Source organism: Akebia trifoliata, chromosome 11, assembly GCF_017979445.1.
Source record: "Akebia trifoliata isolate Shusen 1 chromosome 11, ASM1797944v1, whole genome shotgun sequence".
In the NCBI taxonomy this organism is placed as follows: Eukaryota; Viridiplantae; Streptophyta; class Magnoliopsida; order Ranunculales; family Lardizabalaceae; genus Akebia; species Akebia trifoliata.
Genome location: NC_141385.1, coordinates 11,268,622 through 11,296,100, shown reverse-complemented (window position 1 = coordinate 11,296,100; position 27,479 = coordinate 11,268,622). Strand labels below are relative to the sequence as shown.

Here is a 27,479-nt window from a genome sequence, read left to right as displayed (position 1 = left end):
GATGAGGAACTGAGAGTTTTAGTAAAGAATGATACCTGAGAGCTGGTCTCATTACCACTGGGGAAGAAATTTGTTGGTTGCAAGTGGGTGTTCACAGTGAAGTAAAAGTAGGTGTTCTCATGACTACTTCACATCCAATTTCTTCAGATTCCAATGTTCCCATTGCTCATTGGAAAGGAAAACATACTTGTAGATCGCATCTTATTTCTCAATTTGTTTCCTACCATGATGTGTCTCCATCTTATTGCTCCTTTGTAACTACTATATCTTTGTTTCCATCTCATCCAATGTGAAAGAAGCTCTCTCCAATCCCAAGTGGAAATAGACTATGGATGAAGAACTAGGAGCTTTAGCAAAGAATGATACCTGGGAGTTGGTGTCATTATCACTGGGGATGAAATTTGTTGGTGAAGTTCACAGCGAAGTACAAGTCAAATGAATTGATTGATAGATACAAGGCTAGGTGTTTGCCTAGGACTATGCCGAGGTTTATGGCATAGACCATCAAGAAACCTTTGCCTCGGTAACCAAAATGAATTATGTCCGTGTCCTTCTCGCTTTGGCGACAAACTTCTCTTGTGAGCTTCACCAACTAGATGTGAAGAATACTTTCTTACATGTTGATTTGCAAGAAGTATACATGGATACTCCTCTAGTAGTTCATTTTTCTAATGATGGTGGGAAAGTGTCGTCTAAAGAAGTCCTTACATGGTCTCAAACAATTCCTGTAAGCGTGATTTGAGCAGTTCCACTTTGTTATGCAAGATGTGGGTTTGAAACAAGGTTAGGCTGATTACACATTATTAGTCAAAAATAATAGACCTCAGACTACAGTTATTCTATATCTTGACGATATTATCACTACAAGAAATTACCCTACTGAGATCCAAACTTTGAAGCATCTTTTTAGAAATCTCTTTGAAGTAAAACACCTTCGACTTCTGAAATATTTTTTATGTATTGAGGTAGCTCGATCCAAGATGGGCATTTTTATCTCACAACGTAAGTATGTGTTTGTTAAATAAGTCTGTAGGGTTAGTTTAGTCTTTTCACTTCTTTCTCTTATGTAATACTTATATAGCCTAATTAGGGCTAATCAATCTAATAACTTTTTCTCTCTAATCTTCAATTTGGTATCAGAGCAAGGCTCTCTCGATCTCAACTACTGCTTCGTCTGCTACACCTTCATCATCTTCCTCCTTCTTAAATCTTCTTAAATCACCTCCACACTTCTCGTGTTCAATCCCCATCACCCCTACGGTGGTTCTCCTCCACTCTACACCTAATCGCATCATGCGATAGGGGTTCTAGATCTGTTTGAAGCCTGTGATCAGGCTGTTCTATCAGCAAGGTTGTTGTTTGGAGTTAACAATAACAGCAGCATGATAGTATAGTGTTGGTTTGTCATCAACGATAACAGCAGAGGTGCTGTTTGTCATTCACGACAGCAGCAGAAGTGATGTTTGGCTTCCACGACAGCAGCAGCAGTGCTGTTTGATTTCCACGACAATAGTAGAAGTGTTGTTTGACTTCCACGACAGCAGCAGCAGTGCTGTTTGACTTCCACAGCAACTGCAGAGGTGCAGTTGGGTCTCACGATCACAGCAGACCCTGTGTTGGAGGCTGCAAACACCTACAATCACTGCAGAGGTGCAGTTTGTGGTTTACGATCACAGCAGACCTTATTTTGGAGGCTGCGATCATTGCAGATTTATTCTCGGGAGGCTGCGATCACCCCAGATGCTGTTTCTTGGGTTGCAGCAACAGCAGTTGGCTGTTTAGTAGGCTGCGGCAACAGCAGGTGCATGTCTAGTGGGCTGCGGCAACAGCAGTTGGCTGGTTATTGAGCTGCGGCAACAGCAGGTGCTGTTTAAGAGGCTGCAGCAACGACAGTTGCTAGTTTTTTGTGGCTGTCAGGCCATCGTTAGTGGGGTACATCAACAGCAGGTTGCTGTTTGGGAAGTTCTGGGGCACATAACAGCACCTGGACCCCTAGTTGAGGCCTACGACAACGGCAGAACCACTCCTTGGTGTCCTACCATTGATTTGATGGTTGTTTGGGTCACATACAACAGTGTTTAATCATCTTCCACGCCTCTTACGATCGTGTATTGCCACCTTTAGGGTGCTGCGATCAGTTTCTTTTTCAAACTAAAGCACATCTAATCTTTGATGGCTTCCGAGACGTCTTCTTCCTCAATCACTGGTAATAGTAATGGATCGGGTGGTCTTCCCTCTAACTCAACCGATTTTCCAGGTATTCAGATCACTACCGTAAAATTAGATGGTCCTAATTATCTCCTTTGGGCAAGATCAGTTGAAATGTTCATTGGTGGAAAAGGGAAAATCGACTACCTCACTGGGACAGACAAACAACCTGCACAGACTGACAGTTCTTACTCCCATTGGTTTGCTAATGATTCTATGGTCCGTTCTTGGTTGGTTACTTCTATGCAACCACACATTGCGACTGGTTTTATGTTTTCCTCTACAGCAAAACAGATATGGGATTCCGCAAAGAGTATTTACTCATAACGTCAGAATAATGTCAGAATCTTCAATTTGGAGCGTGAGATTTATCGTCTTTCCCAAGGAGACTCTTCAGTTACCACTTATATCTCACAACTACGTGCTCGGTGGGAAGAGCTGACTTTCTATTCCTCATCCTATGCTTGGAAGGACCCCCTTGATGAGACATTATATTCGTCAATTCTGGATAAGAATCGGGTTTTTCAGTTTCTAGCGGGTCTCCGGGACGAATTTGAGTATGCGCGAGTTCATTTATTGGGTATGGATCATTTTCCGTCGCTACAGACTGCTTATTCATGTCTTAGCGGATGAGAGTCGTCGTGCAGCTGTCCTACCTCATTCTTCAGGGGATCATTCTGCTATGTTTACTCGCTTATCTTCTACACAACCCCCCAGTGGGTCTATGCCTACCCGTCAACGACATAAGTGTAATCATTGTGGAAAGTTAGGTCATGTGAAGGCTCGATGTTATGCACTTCATGGTCATCCTAATCAGCAACGTAAACAGTCTCAACGATCTTCAGCTCATATAGTTTCTCAGTCGACTACTGATTCAACACCTCTTTCAGTTACTACATCCTCATCAGACTCGGTATCTCTATCCCAAGCCGAGCTTGACAAGTTCAGAAAATTCTTCAATCAGATAGAGACTTCATCTCAACCGGTTTCTACCTTTGCTCACTCAGGTACCTTTGCATCTGCACACAGTGTTTCCACCACTTCCTCACCATGGATCATTGATTCTGGTGCCTCAGATAACATGACCGGTATGTCCTCCCTATTTCAAACCTATAGTGTTTGCTCTGATCATCGCAAGGTTCACCTAGCTGATGGTTCTTTGTCTTCCATAGCTGGTCAAGGTCTTTTACCTGTTACATCTTCTTTATCCTTAACTAACACACTACATGTTCCTCAACTTACTACTAACCTGGTATCCGTTAGTAGTCTTACCAAAAATTTGAACTGCAGTGTAACCTTTTATTCTTCTCATTGTGTCTTTCAGGATCTGGAGTCGAAGAAGACGATTGGCACTGGACGTGAAGTGAATGGATTGTATCTCCTGGATGTTCCCGATTCCCCTAGCACCCATTCTGCTCTTCAGCTTAGTAGTATTAGTAGTCAATCTAATAAGGCTCTTGTAATGCGTTGGCATTTACGCTTCGGCCATATTTCTTTTGGATATTTGAAACACATGTTCCCTAATTTATTTAATAATAACAATGTGCTTGATTTTTCTTGTGAAACTTGTCAATTAGCTAAACATGTGCGTTCTTCTTATCCTATTAGTATGAATCCTACTACACCTGCTATGTTTGACTTAATTCATTCTGATGTGTGGGGTCCTTCCCCCGTCATATCCACTCTTTCGCTATTTTGTCTTGTTCATTGATGATCACAGTCGTACCACTTGGGTTTATCTTATGAAACACAAGAGTAAGGTTTATGGGATCTTTAAGCAATTTCTTGCTATGGTTCAAACCCAATTTGGTCGTACCATCAAGACCTTCCGTTCTGATCATGGTACTGAGTACACTTATAGTGAAGTCTTGAAACTTTGTTTCGAGTCTGGCATTGAGCATCAAATGTCCAATGTTAAGACCCCTCAGCAGAACGGCCGATCAGAAAGAAAAAATCGCCATATTCTAGAGTTAGCCCGTGCCATTTCGATTGGCATGAACGTGCCCCAATCCTATTGGGCTGATGCAGTTCTTACTGCTGTTTACCTTATTAATCGGACCCCCTCCAGTGTTCCTCAGTTTGTCACACCCCTCTCTAAGCTCTCTCCAAATCGTCCCGTGTTTCCACTTCCTCCGCGTGTTTTTGGGTGTCTGTTTTGTTCAAATTCTTGACCAAAATCGTTCTAAACTTGACCCTAAGGCCGTCAAATGTATCTTTTTGGGTTATTCCTCTACCCAGAAAGGACCGTTGTTACCATCCTCCTTCTCGACGACGTTTCATTTCTCGTGATGTTTCTTTTTTTGAGCATACTTCTTACTATAATGGGCCCGTTGGCATTCAATTTGAGTGGTTTCCTCTAGATTCACCTGATGATCATTTTCCTTCTTTATTACCCCTTCCCCTGCCTATTCCTCCCTCTCCACCCCCCGTCAATTCGTCCTCTCCTCCATTGCAGGTTTACACTCGACGTCCACGTGATACTACCATCACTTCTATGTCCGACCAGCTCGCCTCCTCGCCTCCAGCTCCGCCTCTGTCTGTTCCCTGTGATGATCGTCCTATTGCCACTCGTAAGGGTAAGCGCACTTGTACTTATCCCATTTCAAATAATATATCTGACTCTGCACTATCACCCTCCTATCGGAATTTTCTTGCTTCTGTTTCCGTTGTTTCTCTTCCTACTACTATTGCAGATGCTATTGCTCATCCTAAGTGGCGTGCAGCTATGATTGATGAGTTGACTGCTCTTGAAAAGACTCAAACTTGGGAAATTGTGCCTCTTCCGTCTGGAAGGAAAGCTGTGGGTTGTCGTTGGGTATTCACGCTTAAGCATAATCCGGATGGTTCCATTGCTCGTTATAAGGCCCGTCTGGTGGCCAAAGGTTATGCTCAGACTTATGGGATTGATTATCAGGAAACTTTTGCTCCGGTTGCCAAGATGACCACCATTCGCGTTCTCCTTTCTGTTGCTGCTATCCGAGGATGGCCTCTTTTTCAGTTAGATGTCAAGAATGCTTTTCTCAATGGTGATCTTCAAGAAGAAGTTTATATGGTCCAACCTCCTGGGTTTCTTTCTTCTGCTTCTCCTGCACATGTTTGTCGTCTTCGCCGGTCTCTTTATGGTCTGAAGCAGTCTCCTCGTGCTTGGTCTAAGCGCTTCACTAAGGCCATGCATCAGTTTGGTTTTCATCAGAGTTCTGCTGATCATACCTTGTTCTTGCGTCACTCCCGAGGCAAAACTGTTGCTCTGATTGTGTATGTGGATATTGTTCGTACTGGAGATGATGCCGATGGCCTTACCGAGGTCAAAACTTACTTAGGACGTCAATTTGAGATTAAGGACCTTGGACATCTTCGCTATTTTCTGGGTATTGAGGTTGCCCGGTCCCGGTCTGGTATATTTATTTCTCAGCGTAAGTATGTTCTTGACTTACTCAGTGCCTCTGGTCAGCTTGGATCTCGTCCAGCTGATACTCCTATTGAGCAGAATCACAGGTTGGCTGATTCTGAGGGGGAGTGTGTGTCCGATATTGGCCAATATCAGCGTCTTGTGGGAAAATTGATCTACTTGTCTATGACTCGCCCCGACATTGCCTATGTTGTTAGTGTTGTAAGTCAGTTTATGCACTCGCCTCGAACATCTCATCTTACTGCTGTTTATCGTATTCTTAGATACCTTAAGGGATGTCCTGGTCGAGGTATTTTATTCAACAATCATGGTCATCTTCGCATTGAGGCATGGACAGATGCAGATTATGCTGGTTCAGTGACTGATAGACGGTCTACTTCTGGGTATTGTACTAAAGTTGGTGGTAACTTGGTAATTTGGCGTAGTAAGAAGCAGGATGTGGTTTCTCGATCAAGTGCTGAGTCAGAATACAGAGCCATGGCACTTGGAATATGTGAGTTGTTGTGGCTCAAAATCTTACTAGCTGATTTATGTCTTCCCGTGCCGGTCCCTTCTTACTATATTGCGATAATAAATCAGCTATTAACATAGCTGCAAATCCGGTTCAGCATGACAGAACGAAGCACATAGAAGTTGATCGTCATTTCATTAGAGAAAAAATAGTTTCTGGACAGATTTGTACTCCCTTTGTCCCTACCTCTCAACAACTTGCTGATGTTCTTACTAAAGGTGTTAGTAAAACCTCCTTTGAAGATGTCTTGTCCAAGTTGGGCATTGTTGATATCCACGCACCAACTTGAGGGGGAGTGTTAAATAAGTCTGTAGGGTTATTTTAGTCTTTTCACTTCTTTCTCTTATGTAATACTTATATAGCCTAATTAGGGCTAATCAATCTAATAACTTTTTCTCTCTAATCTTCAATTGTGTTAGATCTACTCCAGAAGGTTGGCAAACTTGGAGATAAACCAGTTGATAGTCCAATGGAGTCAAATCACCAATTGAGTGAAAGTGATGGTGAAGCTCTTGAAGATATCAGTCGTTATCAACGTTTTGGTTGGTAAACTAATCTCTTATATGACCAGACATTACCTATGTTGTAAGCGTTGTAGGCCAATTCATGCATGCCCCTCATATGACACATCTTGATGTTGCCTTATGCATCTGAAAATCTGAAAGGATGTTTGGGGAAAGATTTACTATTTTGTTCACATGGCCATATGTGTGTGGAAGCATGGACAGATATGGATTGGGCGGGTTCTATCATTGACCGTCGTTCAACTTTTGGGTATTGCACTATGGTGCGTGGTAATTTGATAACTTGGCGTAATAAGAAACAATCTGTAGTTGCTCTCTCAAGTGTCGAATATTAGTTTAGAGCCATGAATTTTGGCATATATGAGTTCCTTTGGTTACGACTACAACTTCGTGAGTAGGTTGTTCACCTCCTACACCTTTTTCAATTATACTGTGATGATAAGATTCCCATTAATATAGCTCATAGTCCAGTTAAACATGTTCACACCAAGCACACTGAGGTCGACTAACATTTCATCAAGGAGAAAGTTACTTCTGGTGACATCGGCACAATCTCTATTCCTACATCACAGCAATTAGTTGAAGTCCTCACTAAAGCCTTGGGTCTTGCCAGTTTTGGTAATCTTATAAGCAAGCTGGGCAAGTGTGATATTTTTGCACCAACTTGAGAGGGAAGTCTTATCAAATATAGTTCTTTTTTATTTATGTTTATATCATATCCTTTTTCGTCCTTTCCTATTTATCATGTAACTTATATAAATAGGAATGAAGAAAGAATAAACACAACTTTTCTCTGGAATTTCTTCTTCCCTTCTTTCTCTCTTTATCTTCTCTAAACCCTAGATCACTTTCTACACTACAAACATCTTAAACTTCCTAAGATTAACGACCAACCCAAAAACCGCCTCAAAGCACACCAAAAGACCATCCAGGAAGCGAACTTGATCTAATGAGGCATCCAAGAAAATAAAAGTATCTTTGGCAAACTAAAGGTGTGATACCAAGACCCCCCCCCCCCCCCCGATCAATAAACTAGACAAAGCACCGGACATCATTACTCTCGAAATCATCCTACTGAAGGCCTTTTCCGCAACAATAAATAGGAATGTAGACAACGAATCTCCTTGTTTAAGGCCTTTTGAACTTTTGAAGAACCCTACAAGTGATTCATTGATAAGAATAAAAAATAATGGAGAAGAAACACATTTCATAACCCAATCAATCCATCTAGAGCTAAAACCCAAACGACCCAGCATATAACAAAGAAATATTAACCATATCAGTCGGTAATTATCAACACTTTTGGTCTCTTTTTTCGTTAAGTGAAAGAAGTTTGTTGTCTTTAAGCAGGTGTTCTTTGAAAATTACATGTTTAATTGGAACCTTGTTGTAATAAGAGAGAATAGATTTGTGGTCAGGTTAATTCTCTATTTTAAACCTAACAATTAAGTAATAATTAGGTAAAAAAGAATGATGCTAGGTGCCTCAGATGCAAATTTAAAGGAGTTATATATTCATTATAAGTATCATCAAGGTTTAAAATCTCAAACCTAGATAAAATCTCACTATGACAACTAATATTTTTCAGGGATTTAAGAATATGGGAACAAGAAGCCTATATCAGAAAGTATTGGATGAGAGTACATACCACTTTGTCCATAACCCCCTATGACTTTCAAGAGGCCACTAAGATTGATGCCTCCTTTATCATCCACCTACATTGAAAAAAATGCTACTATTTCAGTCATAATCACTTCATAAGTCACTATATTAAATAAAGATCCCAAAATGGAATGAATAGAGAGTAAATTACAAGAAGAATATTGCTCTAAATTTTTAAATGTTTCTTTACCCAACATAAAAAATAAAAATACAGCCAGAAGAAAGTAAAATAATAGCTTAAGAAGGTTTTAGAACTAATTGGTAGAAATAAATAAACAAAAATACTATCCGTGCTCTTTGGGGCATCGTGTACACTAGAGGACAACTATATCATTAATAAATGAAAGGGGGGAACTGATGAATGGACAGGGTATCAATTGGTAAGCGTTTAATCTCCCTTGAGCTCCGCCTTAAAGAAAAGACAGAAGGGAGACTTGGGCTGCTGAAGCAAGCATGTTTGGCACATCAGGGAGGCCCAATATCCTCTACAACAGACCCAAAATTCCAGCACACATAAAGTCTTTTGGCCAAGTCGACCAGTCCACATTTTTTTTTTTTTGCAGTCGAAAAAAAAAAAAAATACCACGTTTTATTCCCTGTTCATACTGCCCCATAGTGGGTTACATGTGTTAGCTGAACCTTCTATGTAGGTCAACTAGGATCTTGTAGGTCCTATAAAGCTAGGATGGTAATTAGGTGTCTTTTTCTGTTAGTTCTTTCGCCTCAGTACTGGAAGCATCTCCAGGCATGGCTTTTAACTTCCCTTCTGCTCTCATCTGTGGGATAAATTTTCCTTCAAAAGTTTGTTTCTTCTGCTGGCTAGCTGCCCTTCATAGACTCCCTACTTTGGACCTTCAGATATTTCGGGGCTTTATAACTCCAAACTATTGTTTTCTTTGTAATTCTACAGCGGAATCGGCTGACCACATCCTAATCCATTGTAAGTTCGCAATTTCCCTTTGGTCTAAGTTTCTCTGCCTTTTCAAGATCGCTTGGGCGACTCCTTCAATCTTGACTCTGTTTCCAAATTGGAATCTTTCCTTATTCTCCGAGAGGAAGAAAATCTTGTTGAGGTTGCTCCTCTTTGCAAATTGTTGGGGGTTGTGGTTGGGAAGGAAGGAATATAAAGGGCTTTAATGGTGTGTTGGGTTCAAGTCAGGATGTTTTGTCCGAAGTTTTGGGGTTACTCTTCTTTCAGTGTAGACTTTGCCCGGAATTCAAAGGTCTATTTTTTGAGGATTTTGTGTTTAGATGGGATAGCTTGTGCAAGGACTACTTGGTGTTGGGTTGGTTTGTATCTCCTTGGGTAGGTCATCTCGACCGCCTTTGTATATCCTCCTTTCGTTTTGAATTAATAAATTTATATTTACAAAAAAAAAAAAGTAGGTGTCTTTTTCTATTGCATTTGAGTGGTTAAAAAAAGTCATATTTCGCAGTCTTTTGAGTATCAATAATTCTTCCAACTATAGGGTATTCCTTACCTATAACTTGCCTTAATAAATAATTATAACATCTTATTTCCATGAATAGGGTGATTATTTTGCTTCCACTATTTGCAGCTGTATTCTTCAAAGGTTTTCTCATTCGATCTATTGGTGTCAACTCCAATAAACCCAAAAAATTCAATTTTTTTGTCATTCCATGGATCTGAATCCCTAGCACTAAGAGAGCCCATCAGATAATTCGCTTGCTTTCAAATTCATCACATAAGTGCTGATTTTTACTGTGATGTTTTTACCCAACGTCAGATATAATATAGCCCTTTCAGCCTAATTTCTAGCACAGTTTAAACAAAATTTCAGACCATTTTAGAGTAATTTTGGTTTAGTTTTTCAACCTATAAATCTAGATTGATCTTCTATATCACTGAAGGCTTCTACATGAAAGGTATCAGTGTTTATGTGGCTTGCTACGCTTCGAAAATTGCCAACCATCGATCTTTTGAGAAAGAAAGGATTCCACATTACAAGTTTTTGTTGCTTATGTAAGTCAGAAGGGAAGACGGTAAATCATATCCTTTTGCATTGCCGCTTCACTTGCAAGGTTTGGAATCACTTTCTTCAGTTATTCGGGTTGGCAGGGTGTATTCCAAACTCGCTGAAGACTCTGGTAGAAGGTGGGCTTGATTGGAGAAGGTATTTATTTAACTAAGGCAAAACGAATTCCATGAGGTTTACTTCCTATCACAGTGTGTTAGACCATTTGGAAGGAGAGGAACCAACAAGTGTTCGATAATAAAGGAAAGGAAGCTCATGAGGTGGCAGTGGAGGTTTTAGCACTGTTATTCTTTTGGTGTAAAAGGTTTAAAGAATTTATGGGAATTTTCTTTGAAGACTTCTTAGTTAGATGGGAGTGTTTGTAATTTAGATATGGGGTAATCTTTTTTGTTCTCTTTTCGGCGTCTTGCTCGCCTTTTGATAGGTTTGTATTTCTTTCTTTCGGGTGGTCCCCTCGACCCCCGTTTTTTATTTATGAAATTATCTTTATCTATAAAAAAAATTAAAAAACAGATTGATCTTCTATATTCTCTCACCAATCCATAAAATCCCCGCATCTTGCAACCCTAGGTTTGGCCATCAAAGCTCTAGCTACATATAACCATTACTTCAATCATAACCACGGTTGCCCTACATCAGAAACCCAACTGTACAAGATGAGATAAGAGGAAGAGAGACCCTCTCTACAACCATGAGACTGAAAAAAAGTCCACCTAAACAAGACCAGTCAAGTCATCTAAATACTCTTACACACTAACATGGTATTAACATCGACATGTCTCCACGGAATTTGGAAAAATAAATTTCTTTTAAGGCACAACAAAAAATTTAACGAACAGTATCTTTTGTATGCATTTCCATGGAGAGATTTTGAGAAACAGTAAAATTCGTCCAGAATATTGTTAACTGAAAATTTGTTCTTAAGACAATGATACAACTTTTAAAAATAACAAAATTAAGATGGGCAAGTAGAAAGGACTTGTGAATTACAATAATAAATATAATATATAATACTCAAAATATATACATAATATTCACTGATTAATAGAAATGCAATTATGAATAGTCAGATATCTGTCCCTATTTTGATATATTCTAAGCACATTAGCATGTTCTTATGGGCACACACATACAATCTTCCATGTTCTTATTAGTAGGATGCATTTGTAATTTATTCGTAGATATTTAAAAAATAAAAATACAAGTAAATATGAATTTAGTACGTAATCGTTTGTTCATTTAACCAAGTATGTTTTTATAGGTGTATGCAGTTATATGAGATTATTATTCACACTTTCACGTAAAATATAGTTGATTTTAGACATGTAGCAAAATATGTCCATTTATGTACTTTACATTGTAGTTTATTGCATTTTGAATACCTATGAGTATTAATTTTTGCAATGATCAAACTATTTCAATTTTCAGGCTGAGAAAAATAGACATAAGAATTGAAATTTAATAACATGTACACTAGAAGGAAGCTCTACAAAAGAAATCATGCACAGCAATTTCCAAATGACTTAATAAAGTTACACCCTTAAGCTAATTGCAGAACCACTCTGTTGGTAACCCTATAAATCGTATGACTGGGTCTATGCCATAGCAGCCCCATGAGCTGTAAGACCAAGAAAAACCATTTCATACCCCAAGGAACCCATATCAGCTCCAAATAAATTAAGAGATGGAAAAGTACCCCACCATTTACTTTCTACAGTTTTGAAGGCAAATCCCATGGAGTTACTGCAAGATTGATAGTCAAAAAGTTTGAAGTTGTGATTTTTTGCTTATTTTTCTTTTCATGCACTAAGGTTTTAAGGTCTTTTTTACCTTTTAATATATTAAATCTATATTAACCATTGCAAGGATGGTTGAGTGGTAGACTTGGGTATCATTAGGTTTGCTCCCTAGTTGGTCTCAAGTTCGAATCCCACCAACTATATATGTACATATACATATATATATATATATATGGGTTAGAGGTTTTGGATTGAGCTGATTTTTTGCAAGGATGGTCACTATGATGAGAAGATCATCCTCACAAAAAATCAGCTCAATCTGAAACTTCTAAATCCATCAAAAGTGATTTACAAATTATTGGCAAAAAATCGACGGTCCACATTCTAAATCTCTTTTAATGGGGTTAGAAGTTCTAGATTGGACTGATTTTTTTTTTTTTTTTCAGATGATCTTCCCATCATAGAGATCATCCTCACAAAAAATCAGCTCAATCCGAAACTTCTAACCCATATTTTGAAAATTTATTAATGTTACATTGTTTTTACATATGTTTTTTCATATGTCCCTTGATCCGTTCCCATGTGTGTGTGTATATATATATATATATATATTAAATCTATGATCTATAACCATCCAAAACAACAACAAAAAATGAAGGTTTAATCACCATCAGAAAAATGTCAATAGGAACCTCACCTGACGCTTCGAACCTTTATTATCTTGAAAACGAAATCCGTCAACATTCAAGTGAACTTCAGTTCCTTTTTTGACATGGTTTCCAGAGGCATCAAACATCTGGTTAAGTGCAGAGCAAAAGAGAAGGTTGGAATTTGAAATATAGCTACAAGGTTATATAACACATCCAGTCGTATGTTTTCATTATCCCCAAGTCAAAGAAGAGCACCACATAATAACAAAATTGTTTGGCAAAGGATCACTTCATAAGGTTGCAGCAAATATTTTCTCCACCACATATGATCATACATAAGTTATTTTTATAATTAAAAAAAAATATAAGCGGATAAATGAACATGCATTTTCCATGTCCTTGGTACATCCCGACAAAAACAGCCCAAATAGCACAATTGATGCCTCGCTATGATATATTGAAATCAATGCACTCCATTTATATCAATTAAGCAGAACTGAGATGTTATTTTCACATTTCATGGCATGTACAAAAGAATTACAGATTCACACCATAAACCATGTTGGACCATTGTGCACACCACAGATTCACAAAACTAATGTGTGATACATAAAACATGATAAAGTACTTAAATCATACAAATTACTCGAAACTATAGTTCACAGATGGTCACTGAGACCATATCGAGAGGCATGTCAATGGCAAATTACTCCTTGTTTGTAGGACCAATATGGATAATGTAGAAGATCAGATTAAGGTTTAAAGAAGGAAAGAATGGAGAAAGTGGGAGGAGTCAAACTTGACTCTCACTATGAACTGTGGTATATATATAAAACTAGAAAACAAATAAAATTACACATATGCCCTCATGGCACATATATAAAAAACCGATATATCTAACACTCCCCCTCAAGCTGGAGAATATATATCATATAATCTCAACTTGTTACACAGAAAAATAACCCTATCACTTCTCAATGACTTAGTAAACAAATCAGCAAGTTCATAATTTCACCACCAAGAAACTTCAAGCGAACAAAATGACAGTCCACCTCGATATGATTCGTTCGCTCATTTAACACCGAATTGGAAGCTATATGCATTGCTGCCTAGTTATCACATAAAAGACTCATAGATGTCTACTGTGAAACCAATCTCCTGGAAAAAATGTCTCAACCAAATAAGTTCACAAGAAGTATGAGACATGGCTCTATATTCAGCTTCTGCACTTGATCTAACAACCACTGTTTGCTTCTCTCTTTTCAAGATACAAGATTACCTCCTATGAAGGTACAATTGTGGTAGACCTCTTCTCTGAGGGAAAACCAGCTCAACCTGCATCTCTATATCCCTCAATCCTGTTGAGTTTAGTCCCACATCGGACACAAATTGCCTTGTCTCTCTCCTTATAAGATCATGGGCCTCTCCACTCATTGTCAAATGGTTTTAAGTTGGACACGCAAACTTATCATGGTATCAGAGTAGGCCTTTCTCTCTTCCACGTCACCCAGTTCATATCTCCACGTGTTTTGGTTCAGTCTAGCCCACACGTGTAGGGGCATGTTAAGTTTAGTCCCACATCAGACAAAAATTGCCTTGTCTCTCTCCTTCTAAGCTCCTATGCCTCTCCACTAATTGCCAATTGGTTTTGAGTTGGACCCCCAAATTTATCATGGTATCAGAGCGGGCCTTTCTCTCCTCCACGTCACCCAGTTCATATCTCCACGTCACCCAGTTCATATCTCCACATGCTTTGACCCAGTCTGACCCAAGCGTGCAGGGGCGTGTTGAGTTTAGTCCCACAACGGACACTCATTGCCTTGTTTCTCTCCTTATAAGCTCAAGCTCCTAGGCCTCTCCACTCATTGCCAATTGGTTTTGAGTTGGACTCCCAAACTTATCGTTAGGCTTGTACAACAAGCCAAGTCTTGGAGATCCCTTTACGCACCTCATAATACGTTGCACAGCTATCAACTGTGGCATCCTACGTGCTTCCATAAACTGACACACAATGCTAACAACATGTGAGATGTCTGGTCTTGTGATGGTGAGGTAATTCAACTTTTCAATTAACCCCATGTATCTGTTGAGATCGTCAAACACATCTCCTTATTCAACTATAAGTTTCAACTTCTAGTCCATGGGGGTACTCACTGGTTTAAATCCAAGTAACACTGTCTCTTCTAATAAATCTAACACATACTTTCTCTGAGAGAGACTAATACCATGACTTGAACTTTCCACCTTAGTACCAAGAAAATACCTCAATTTTCCCAAATCCTTAGTATGAAATTATTGTTAAAGATAAACTTCAACCTCTGTATCTCATCAACATCACTACCAGTCAAAACAATGTCATCAACATAGACTATAAACAACAAATACCCATTTTCAATTTTCTAATGGAAAACTGGATGATCTGTTTGACATCGCATCATCCCAAATGCAAGAACCACATCACTGAACTTACCAAACCATGCCAGTGGAGATTGCTTCAAAGCATAAAGTGTATTTCAAAGCTTACACACTTTCCCAATCTTCCCCTAAGCAACGAACCCAAGTGGTTGCTCCATATACACTTCTTCATGTAAATCACCATGTAAGAATTTTTTTTAATATCTAACTGATACAAGGACCAATCAGACATAGCAGCTAATGCATTCAACACTCGAACCAAAGTAATTTTCGAAACTAGAGAGAAAGTCTAGATATAGTCAACTTCACAAGTCTGTATATCTCTTAGCAACTAACCGAGCTTTTAGTTTATCAACTTTGCCATCAGGATGAAATTTAACAATGTAGACCTAGTTACAACCAACAACATGCTTCCCAGGAGAAAAAAAAAATCAGAAACCAAGTATCATTATGATGTAGAGCATCCATCTCATTAACCATAGATGTCCTCCACCCCGAGTAAGATAAGGCATCTTGGGGATTATTAAGGATAGAAACAAAAGAGACTGTGGAAATAAAAGAAGACATTGAAGAAGATAACGAAATATAAAAAACAAAATTAGAGATAGGATGTCCAGTAACACAAGAACAGGTACCTTTGCGAATAGAGATAGGCAATTCACTAAAAGATGAAGCAACATCCATTACCTGAACGGATGGGGTACTGGTACAAGAGGTGGAGATGAATCTTTAAACAGCAAAGAAGTTGGTGTTGGCAATGCAGTAATGGTCTTCCTATGATAAACACGAAGTTGTGGAGTAGGGCCGGGCTTAGAAATAGGAACAGGAACAGGTAAAGGAATATTGTTTAATGTAGCATCAACAGATGACTCAGTAGAAAAATATGGTGTAGACTCGAAAAATGTAACATTAGCACAAACAAAGTGTTAGCATAATGTAGGACTATAACACCAGTAACCTTTTTGGGTACGAGAGTACCCAAAAAACACACATTTCAAACTCTTGGGACCTAACTTGTCACGACTAGGAAACAAATGATGACTAAAACACACACACCCAAAAACACAAGGAAGATGAAATATAGGACGATCAAAAAATAAGATTTGATGTGAAAAAGTACCATCAAGGACAACAGTATGCATATATGGTTGATGAGATGACAAATAGTAAACACAACCTCACTCCAATAATATTTGGGAACCTTCACCTGAAACATTAAGGCACGTGCAACCTCAAGAAGGTGGCGATTTTTTACTTTCAACTACCCCATTTTGTTGAGGAGTATGAACACAAGATGATTGGTGAATGATACCGTGAGATTGCAAATTAGTATAACAATCAAGAAAAAATTATTTTGCATTATCAGAACGTAAAATGCATAAAGTACCAAATTGAATTCAAATTTCCATATGAAACTGTCGAAATATATTAAACTCAGAGCGATTTTTCATTAAAAATAACCAGGTCGTTCTTGAATAGTCATCCACAAAAATAACAAAATATTTAAAACACAAATAAGAAGTAATGGGCGGAGGACCTCATACATCAGACTACACTAAACGAAAATGATTGGACTCTCTACGACTCACACTAAGTGGAAAAAACTCAATGGTCTTTGCTAAACTGGCACACTTCACAATTAAGTGTGAAGTCTTTATTTAAAGCAAGAACTAGACTATATAAAACATGAGAAGGATGACCAAGCCGACAATGCCATTGAAAGGTGATAGAAGATGAATGAAGAGATGTTGGGACACTGGAGCACCAGATACAAACCATCTACTTCACGCCCACCACCAATCATCTTCTTCATCTTTAGATCCTAAAACACACAGTGAGAAGACAAAAATGTCACTGAACAATCCAATTTCTTTGCAAGTTAACTCACAGATAAAAGACTGGATGAAAATTTAGGAACATACAATACTGAAGACAAAGGACTAGGATTAGTTTGTGAAGTTTCTAACCCAACAACTTTTAAAAATGACCCACCAACTAATTTAACATTTTGACAAGAAGATGGAGAAAGAGATGATGATAATAGGTGAGAATTACCTATCATATGATCTGATGGACCATAATCAATGATCCAGGGACTCGTAGATGATAATAAACAGGTGGATACCTTATTTGTCTGGGCTAAAGTAGTAGTAGTTGATGAGTTGGAGACTAGTTTATCATACTCCTCCCGAGAAAGAACAATGGATTCCTTCTTAATACTCTAATCAGATGAAATAGTAGACTGCAAAACATCCTAAGCTGAAAATAATGATGCTTGAGGGACAACTGGTCTCCTTATGAAAATCCCAACAAAAGTCAATAGTGTGCTCATCTTACCACAATGGGTCCACTTTCGGGTTCCACGACCTCACCCTGAATTTTTAATACCACCTCTACCTCCACGACCACCACCACATCCCCCACGACTATCTTTGTGACCACAACCACCACGATCTCCAAGAGCAACTAAAACAGAACAATCACTTGTAAGTTGGCCGCTATCTGATAGAGTGACTCTCTTTAGCTTGAAGAAAACATCTGTCAAGGAAGGAAAACAAGAACTTCCCAAAATCTGAGATTTGACTGCATCATACTCTAATCGGAGAGATGAAAGAAGACGAATAACATCCATATCCACTCTTTGCTTCTGTATTTGAAAGATATCACTAGAAATAAGTTGATATTGATTCAGTTCTTTACGCGTATTCATCAATGGAACGAAGGTCTAATCCAGAGTTTTATCATCTTATTGTAAAGAGAAATATTACTGAGTGATCTCATAAATCCGGATTTTATTGTTGAATCCCGAATACATGTGCCTCACTTGTTCCCAAATCTCCTTCGTAGTAACGAAAAACCTAAATTCAACACTAATTTGTGGCTTCATACTGTTCCACAACCAAATAACAACCTGAGCATCTTCCTGTTCCCATACCTCAATGGATTTGTCATCAAGGAAATCAAACTTCACTATGGTTAGATGTGATTTCTTACTCTTGACCTTCAAAAATATCTCCACGGCCTTCGACCAATGTATGTAGTAACTTCTATTTAAGCGATTAGAAGTCATTTGAGTCCCAACCAAATCAATAGATAAACCCAAAATAGTCTTCTACTCCATGATGAAACAATTGATTGCCAAGAGTCAATAAAATTGCTCTACAATTTTCAGCACTTCCCCCATAAGATTAATTTTCTTTTACAATTTTCATGACATGAGGTATTGATATTTGTCAATGGATCAGACTATAGATCGAACAAAGGATTTGGATTATGACCCAATCCATCAAGAACCTGATTTGATCTTCTGCATTGATTATGAACCAACCACCTTTCGATCCTACTCGATAATATATATATATATATATATATATATATATATATATATATATATATATGAACATTTATATTTTATTTATTAACTGTCAACTTGTTCCAAATCGACCGATTTAATTATGACCAAGTAGGGGTACTTGTACATTAGTATTAGTAGGACACTGACATAAAACTTTTAAGTCAATCAAAAACCAACAGTGAGTGAGATTCCTTATTGATGTCCAACTCTTCTCTCTCTCTCTCTCTCTCTCTCTCTCTCTCTCTCTCTATATATATATATATATATATATAATATATATATATCTATATATATATATATATATATATATATGGGAGCGGTTCGGCAGCCCTAAAGTTTGCCAAGTTTGGTGCCAAACATTTTTTGTAAATCACTTTTGATGGGGTTAGAAGTTTTGGAATAGGCTGAATTTTTGTGAGGATGATCTCTACGGTGAAGAGATCATCCTCACCAAAAATCAGTTCATTTTGAAACTTCTAACCCTAGTTTACAAGTTGAAGAATCGTGGACCGTCCATTTTTTGTAAATCACTTTTGATGGGGTTAGAAGTTTTGGAATAGGCTGATTTTTGGTGAGGATGACCTCCTCATCATAGAGATCATCCTCACAAAAAATTAGCTCATTCTAAAGCTTCGAACCCATATTTTGAAAATGTTTGGCACCAAACTTGGCAAACTTTAGGGCTGCTGAACCGTCCCCTATATATATATATATATATATATATATATATATATATATATATAGGGTCCCGTTCAGCAACAAACATTTTGACAAACATTTTGGTAAAACATTTTTCAAAACATGGGTTAGAGGTTTTGGAATGGGCTGATTTTTGGTGAGGATGATCTCTACGGTGAGGAGATCATCCTCACCAAAAATCAGCCCATTCCAAAACTTCTAGCCCCAGTTTACAAGTTGAAAAATCGTGGACCGTCCATTTTTTGTAAACCATTTTTTATGGGGTTAGAAGTTTTGGAATGGGTTGATTTTTGGTGATGATGATCTCCTCACCGTAGAGATCATCCTCACCAAAAATCAGCCCATTCCAAAACCTCTAACCCATGTTTTGAAAAATGTTTTGCCAAAATGTTTGTTGCTGAACATTTCCTATATATATATATATATATATATATATATTATGAAACTTGAAGGCTAAGTTCTTTTAATTTCTCAAGTTCTCTTCCATTCGCAAAATTCGTTTAATTTTATCTCACTCTCAGATAAGGATTCTTCTTCAACTTCAATCAATAATAGCAATAGTAACTTTTTCGACTTCAATCTTTTCTAAGTAAATCTGCACAATTAGACCCAAATACAATCTCTCTTCCTAGGATTTTATAATATGTTTTGTAACCTGGGTTTGGTCATTAAACTTAGTTATATTAATAGGTTTGTTTATACTTGGGTGATAAATTCAATCCATGGAACCTATTTCGCTTAATTTTTCTTGTTTTTTCATCGATTTTTACCATTACTTTCTCTCATTGAATTAAAACCCATTACCACTTTGACAAATCTGGTTAAAGGGTCTGGGAAGGTGAACCGAAGAAGATTCAAATCTAGAAGTTGCAACAAAACCATTTGGTTTGGTCGAACTGGAAGCAGAACCATTTGGTAAAAAATTATTCCATCTAGAACATAAATTGTCCATGATTCTATGTTGCTAAGAGACTTAACAATTGTAGTCTTACAAAAAAAACATCTCTTGCTCTGAAATAGGTTTCATGGATTGAATCTATCACTCAAAAATAAACAAACCCACTAATATAACTAAGCTTAACAACAAAACCTAGATTACATAACACATTATAAAATCCTAAGAAGAGAGATTGTATTTGGATCTGATTGTACGGACGAACTTAGAAAAGATTGCCGTCGAAAAAGCTATTATTATTATTATTGATTCAAGGTGAAGAAGAATCCTTATTCTGAGAGTGAGATAAAATTAAACGAATTTTACAAATGAAAGAGAACTTGAGAAATTAAAGGAACTTAGCCTTTAAGTTCCATTAGCAAAAAAATATAAATATAGAAAGAAGAAGAAGAATTCAACATCAACAAGGAATCTAATTCACTGTTGACTTTTGACTAACTTGAGAGTTTTATGTCAATGTCCTACTAATACTAATGTACAAATACCTCTACTCGGTCATAATTAAATCAGTCGATTCGGAACGGATTTACAGTCAATAAATTAAATATAAATATATATCATCTATATATTATCATGTAAGATCGAAAGATGGTTGGTCCGAAACTAATACATAAGATCAAATTAGGTTCTTGATGGATTGGGTCATAATCCAAATCCTTTGTCTGACCTATAATCTGATCCCTTGACAAACCTCAATACCTGATGCCATGCAAAACTTCTACTATTTTCAGACATTTTCGTGAACGATATTCTACTATCGAAAAATCTACTCAACACAAATTCCTTATAGCCAAGAAATGCGAAAACCACCAAAAAACAAAGAGAAATCTATCCCAGTAAAGTCGCAGATTTCTAAAACTTCTTCAAATAAAATCGCAAGGCTCTAAAACCCTTTCCAGATAAAATCACAGATCTCTAATACCTCTCAAGATGATGTCGCAAGGTACCTTGAAGGTCAAAAACACAATCTGAAACCTAATCACCACAACCAACCACTAATAACTAACGAAAAACCTTTGATCTATTATCACGTTAGGGATATTTTCCAACCACAGAAAAAATTCTCCAAACATAGGATTTTAACCACCATGAAAATAATAGGTACAAATCATATCAGAAAAATCTGGTTTATACTAAGAGCAAAGAAAAAAAAATGCAAAAGAAAAGAAGAGAACCCAAATCTGATCACTAGAGAAGCTCTAATACCATGTAGAAGATCAGATTAGGGTTTAGAGAAGAAAAGAATGGAGAAAATGGGATAAGTCAAACTTGACTCTCTTACAATGAACCGTGGTATATATATATAAAATTAGAAAACACATGAAATTACACATATGCCCTTATGGCACATCTATAAAATACCGATATATCTAACAGATAATATGTAGGAAAATTCAATTAGTGATTCTCTACATCATGATCAGTGTCGCCAATATAATAACATGGGTTTTGCTAAAGTGTTCCCTAAGGGCATATGTTAAGATTAGGGTTGGCAATGATCCGACTTTTATCCGATATCTGTTCCGAAAAAATAGGGTTCGGATCAAGATTTTAAATTTTCATACCAAGATGTTAAAAACAAATTAAATTTCGGATCGGACTCGGATTAATCAAACGAATTAAATTTCAGATAGGATTCGGATTAATCCCAATCCGATCCGATTATATTTATTTTTAATAGAAAAATCTATTTTGACCTTCGACGCATCACCTACTTTGATAAAAGTAAAAATAAATAAAAAACCAAAACAATTTCTACCCTCAAGACTGATCTTCTCCCACCACTTGTGAAACCCATCGCCTTCCACAACTGCACTTGATGAGACTGGTTTTTCAGGTTGAAAATGGATGAGAATAAATCATTTTGGTTAGAAGGGTCAAGGAAAACGTTAATAATTGAAAAAGATGAGTGCTCTTTGCTCTCTTGGCCACCACGACATGCTCCAAACTCTCTCTATCTCTCTCTCTCTCACACACACACACGCGCGCGCGCGCATGCACACACCCACATACACATGCTCCAAACTTCTGTGCTGGTTTCTCGTTGATCTCCTAGTGACAATGGCACAATCACCACTAAACCTACCACTATTGCCAGTAGAATCCCATTAGGCATGCCTCGCCCTTCTTCTATCATGTTGTTTGAGTCCCTCTCTCTCTATTTGCGTAATAATGGTGCCTCATTTGTGCAATTGCTGGGCATCTTCACTCTACCATGGAGATTCTTCCCACCCCACACTTAAAGAACACCTGTGATTTTTTTTCCCATCACTCTCCTTCCATCCCAAACCTTTTTTATTTTAATATATAATTTGGATCAGATCGGATTGGTTTTGGACTGGACGGAGTCTTTAAAGGATCGAATCGGATTCAGTTAAAGGATTTATTGATCCGGTCGGATCTGGATAATATTGTAGGAATTTCAAGTCGGTAGCGGTTCGATACTGATCCTTTACCGAAACGATCTGTTGCCAGCCCTAGTTAAGACGCACTTCAAAAACCTTGGAAATAATAAGAATTTGAGGGTATTTTCGGTAGGGATTTTTTGTAGGGTTAATCAAGAGCGCTTTAATAACATTACCTAACTCCATAATATATATAAAAAAAACCTGGATAAATTAATGATTCAAATGAGTCCAGACATCTTAAAGATCATTGTCACCAAAAATCATTCTAACATCACCATCTATATAAAAAGCTGGCTTAAATAAACGTTTAGATGAGCAGTTCATATTTTTCAAAGTCAAGTCGAATCAGAATGGATTGAATTTGTGAGGATGAACTCCAATGCATGGACATTTTATTGTAGGGTTAGATCATCTAGCAAGCTTCCTCCATCTTATATGTATATAACAATTAATGATCCTCCAAAAAACATGGCAGTATGCACATAGCTTCTAGAGGAACGCAATAGAACTCTAATCTGATCAATGCATTTGCCTGTCTAGAGAAACACACTATAAGCTGAGACAATGAAATCGTAACTCTCAAGTACACAGGCAATGGACTACCTCTAATAGGAGATCCTCAATCACATCACCAGGATGTAACTCTTTCTCCAATCTCGGATACAGGGCCTTGACATGATGTAAAGGTCCAGAGGCAACTGATAAAAAGTAAAAAACCAGAATTCAACTGAGAAACAAAAACATGATATTTCAAAAATTAATGGCCTCTGTTCATAACTTAAAAGTTCACCCACTTACCAAGCCTGGTGACCGGTTTGACAATTACTCTTTTTTCACACTTCCTAGAACTTGAATCTTTGAGGACCTAATGAAGACAAATAAAGCAGCAGCATGATATATAATTTGGAACAAATGTGGAACTTATCACCAAATAACACGAATTCAAACAAACATCATCAAAAGGTGCCACAAATTACTTACGATGGAAAATAAAAATGTATAAATACCAGCTCTATCAAAAAGCCCTGAGACTTTGGATCCCACTGAAAATACATATAAACCATTAAAACCTTTACGAGATGAAGGTCTAATTCGTTGTCCATAAATATGTTTCCTTTCTTGTTGACTTCCATCTTCAGCACTGTATGTAATTTCCATCACCATCTCCAGATCATCCTTGATTATATACCTTTGGTCAAGAATTTTAGAGGCACTAGAAGAATTAAAAGAAACCGGCCTAATCACTGCAACAATTTCCTTAGGAGTAACATGTCCAGTGGAAACTGGTACATCGAAAGGTAACACCTGAAACAGAAACCCAAAATACAGATGAAATATAGTAGAAATGGTGCAATATAATAGGACAGATTTTTTATTTATTTTTTCATTTTTTTGGATAGGTTTGTGTGAAGGCGAATTCTGATCCCAGGTCTGCTGTATTACCACACAGACTTTAGCACCTCAGTGAGGTGGCACATTCAACAAAACATATAGATCAAAGCAACAAAAAAAAATTGGAGGGAAAAAGACAAATATTGAGGAATTTGAGAAGTCGTTGCAATTGGACACCAATAAAGTGAGTCCAATAGAGAAAACTTACCCCATTAATATCCAACTGCCGACACTGTTGAGCATTCAGTATATCAATTCTGGAAGGAGCTTTTTGACGAAGCTTCTCAAGCTGGCACTCCCACTCAGCACATCCCATTGCTTGACACTGATGTGAATGATTCAGAGTTTAGGTCATACAATAGAACATACATCTACAGTGTTTTGGGGAAATGGAAAAAAGTACATGCATAACCTTCCCAGAATCGATGACACTGATCGGAAAGGATAAAGAGTCTTGAATGTCTAAGCTAGCATTCATGGTATCCACTTTAAGCAAGCAGCCTTTCTCTGCCAATACATCCAGTGGCCTTTGCAAAAACAACAGACATTTAAATCATGACTGGAATTTTTTAAATATGCAGTATAAATAGTGAATGAAGAATTCTGATAAAGCATGTGTTGGAAACAATGTACCTGCATATAAGACGAGCCTCACCTATTGAAATTGAGAAAACAGTAGAATGGATTAAAATGATGCAATCAAAGAACTGACCGTTACTAGAATGTTTGTTAGGCTTCAATTCATCCTTGAGAAGAAGAAAAAGTATGCAAGAGAGAGAGAGAGAAAGAACTTCTATTGCCACACCAACTTTTGCTTACGCCACCCCAAGATGTGCGTAATTCTTTGGTGATTTACATATGAATTGGAGTGGCATAAGCAAAAGTTGGTGTGGCAATAGAATCTCTCGGTTAAAAAAAGGACTCTTGGAGACACCTAGATGCTCCTAGAAGTAAGCATCTATTAATCCAAGATCTTCAAAGATAACATTGATAAACATGTATATGATACACATGCAATACAATCTTAATGCACACTAAGCACAGAAAGATAATACTTTTACATTATCATTTTTCTCTCTCTCTCTCTCCAGAAAGGTAAGACATCTACCCTACCATGCACATTTCTTTGATAGATAAAGGCTTACATTATCAGTGAATTTAATGTGAAGCGGTAAGACTACCACACTAATTTATTTTTTTCCCTTGAGGAACGGGTAAGATTTTTAAATTATCTAACACTTCTGTTTTGTTACTCACGGTACTAAGCCCACTGATTAATGAATGGAGTTCAAGATCAAAACAATACGAGCCCAATATAACAGAAATGACTGCAAGTACAGTACACATACAAAAATTTTGGATTGCTTACCACCGACATCCCCTTGAAATCCTTCAAGCAAGATGTACTCCAGTGTCGCATAGAGATTATTTTTATGGCACCCAGGTGCTCCTTTAAGAACTTTGATATTCTGACCAGATTCCCAAGATACCCCTTTCCTCCTTATAACCTTATGCACTCTTAGAACTACAAAACAAATAGAAGCATCACAATAACGAATGACCTCTTACACAAGCAATATAAACTTCTCAACAGGAAAAAAAAATTTATAGAAACTTGGAAAAGAGCAAGAAATTGACATTTTTTAAATTTGAGATGATTAAGTAACAAAAAATGCCCTCCATACTTACCATCAGAAGAAATACCAAGCCCCTTTTTGTTGTGTGGGCTGATAACAAGAACAGGTGGATCTTCACCACAGACAACTTCCTCATCATATCCATCGTGCATCTGAAAGATCCAGTCCTCATACTCCTTTTCCAGTTGAGAATGACTCAATGACTTTTTCCCTCTATGTATTTCAACATTGATATCTACAAGTACAAAATATGGTGTCTAAATGGATATATTTTGAAGGACTTCACTAGCATGCAATAAGTAAGAAACATTACCCTTGTCTTTCTCAAGAGGCTTATTGCCAAAGTTCTTCAATGCAATGGTATATGGATGATGATGCGCTAAATCAGTCTGCAGATGACAATGCATTCAATAATAAAAATTTAAATTGAACAGAAACATAATCACTCAAAAAAAGCTCTATATCAACACACTGCTTCACAATCTCACAAATTTAAAAAAAAAAAAAAAATCATAAAGATGATTCATTTTTCCCATAACCCTTCATTAGGAAGGGGAAGCATTCTCGAATCCTACAAACAAGATTCGATGATACAATACCCAAGAGAAATAAATAGGCCTCAATAAAATAGTTGTTTGTAGGGTTTTGTTAGAGACAAGAAGGAAGAAGACATAGGAACAAGTGAGAGAAGAGTGCATGTGTTCGCAATGATACACCTGGTCCTATGATCTCTTATATTGAGGACTTCATTAATATTACGAAAGTGTAATCTATAAGCGATAGAAAACCAAAAATGAACTTTATACCCTTACTTCTTATAACTAATGTGTAAACCCCCCAAATGCACCTATTTACACATGGTTAACTAGTTTAATGGCACCAATATAAACATATTAACACTTCCCCCTCGAGCTCAAGCAATGATATCACGAATGCCCAACATGAACAAAATAATTTGTAACTACGAATGATTGGGAGCTTTTGTGAAGATGTCCGCTAGTTGATTTCCCAATGTCATGCATGGACTCTTTATCTATAATTTTCTCCCTAATGTGTGGCAAGTCTATTGAGTTTAGTCCCACATCAGACACAAATTGCCTTGTGTCTTCCTTATAAGCTCCTAGGCTTCTCCACTCATAGCCAATTGGTTTTGAGTTGGACCCCCAGATTTATCATGGTATTAGAGCGGCCCATTCTTTCCTCCACGTCACCCAGTTCATATCTCCACGTGCGGGGGCGTGTTGAGTTTAGTCCCACATCGGACACCGATTGCCTTGTCTCTTCATTATAAGCTCTTGGGCATCTCCACTCATTGCCAATTGGTTTTGAGTTGGACCCCCAGATTTATCAAAGTCAACTTTTAGTTGCTTGGTTCTCTAAATAAACACAGGGTTACTTGAAATATGAATTGCTGCCTAATTACCACAATATAGAGTTATAGGTTCTTCAAAGTGAAACCAATCTAAGTCATCATGCAACACAACTATTTGAACCAAAATAATCGCAACCACACTTTGTTTCTTAGTTCTCCTTTCATTAGTTTCCTCCAACAAAGGAACATCAATGGTTTCTCCCTTTTTTATCGTTAAAAGCAATTTGTATTAAAAGTAGTCGAGGTGGCCAGATTTTCTTTCCTTGTTTGAAGACTCCTGGTGCTTCCCTTCTTCGCTCCTTAATCTCTTTCATTGTTGGTATCTAAAAAGAACCCTTCAAAAAAACGCATCTTATGGTCTCTAACCCCTTTTGTCATTTGTTGGGACATCTGGTTGGAGTGGAACAACAACATATTTAAAGGAAATGAGCACTCTTTGCACGAGACTATCTTGTCCATTCTGGGTCTATTGATTTTTCGAAGAAAAAGATTTGAAGAGTTCAAAGGAGTATTTTTCGAAGATCTTTTAGTGAACTAGAGCTCTTT

General features: G+C 37.5%; 1 protein-coding gene across 1 annotated transcript in view; it reads right to left on the bottom strand.

Annotated features, from left to right (window-relative positions):
* The window catches only part of GMI1 (gamma-irradiation and mitomycin c induced 1), a 78,205-nt gene that overhangs the window by 10,958 nt on the left and 39,768 nt on the right, over positions 1–27,479 (bottom strand). The window contains exons 18-28 of the mRNA XM_086458621.1: positions 25,875–25,950; positions 25,614–25,796; positions 25,294–25,449; positions 24,558–24,579; positions 24,337–24,451; positions 24,133–24,249; positions 23,514–23,837; positions 23,331–23,397; positions 23,136–23,230; positions 12,748–12,846; positions 8,301–8,367 (exon numbers count right to left, since the gene is read on the bottom strand). Of these exons, the coding sequence (XP_086314747.1) occupies positions 8,301–8,367; positions 12,748–12,846; positions 23,136–23,230; positions 23,331–23,397; positions 23,514–23,837; positions 24,133–24,249; positions 24,337–24,451; positions 24,558–24,579; positions 25,294–25,449; positions 25,614–25,796; positions 25,875–25,950 (1,321 nt within the window). The remainder of the gene's footprint in view (positions 1–8,300; positions 8,368–12,747; positions 12,847–23,135; positions 23,231–23,330; positions 23,398–23,513; positions 23,838–24,132; positions 24,250–24,336; positions 24,452–24,557; positions 24,580–25,293; positions 25,450–25,613; positions 25,797–25,874; positions 25,951–27,479) is intronic.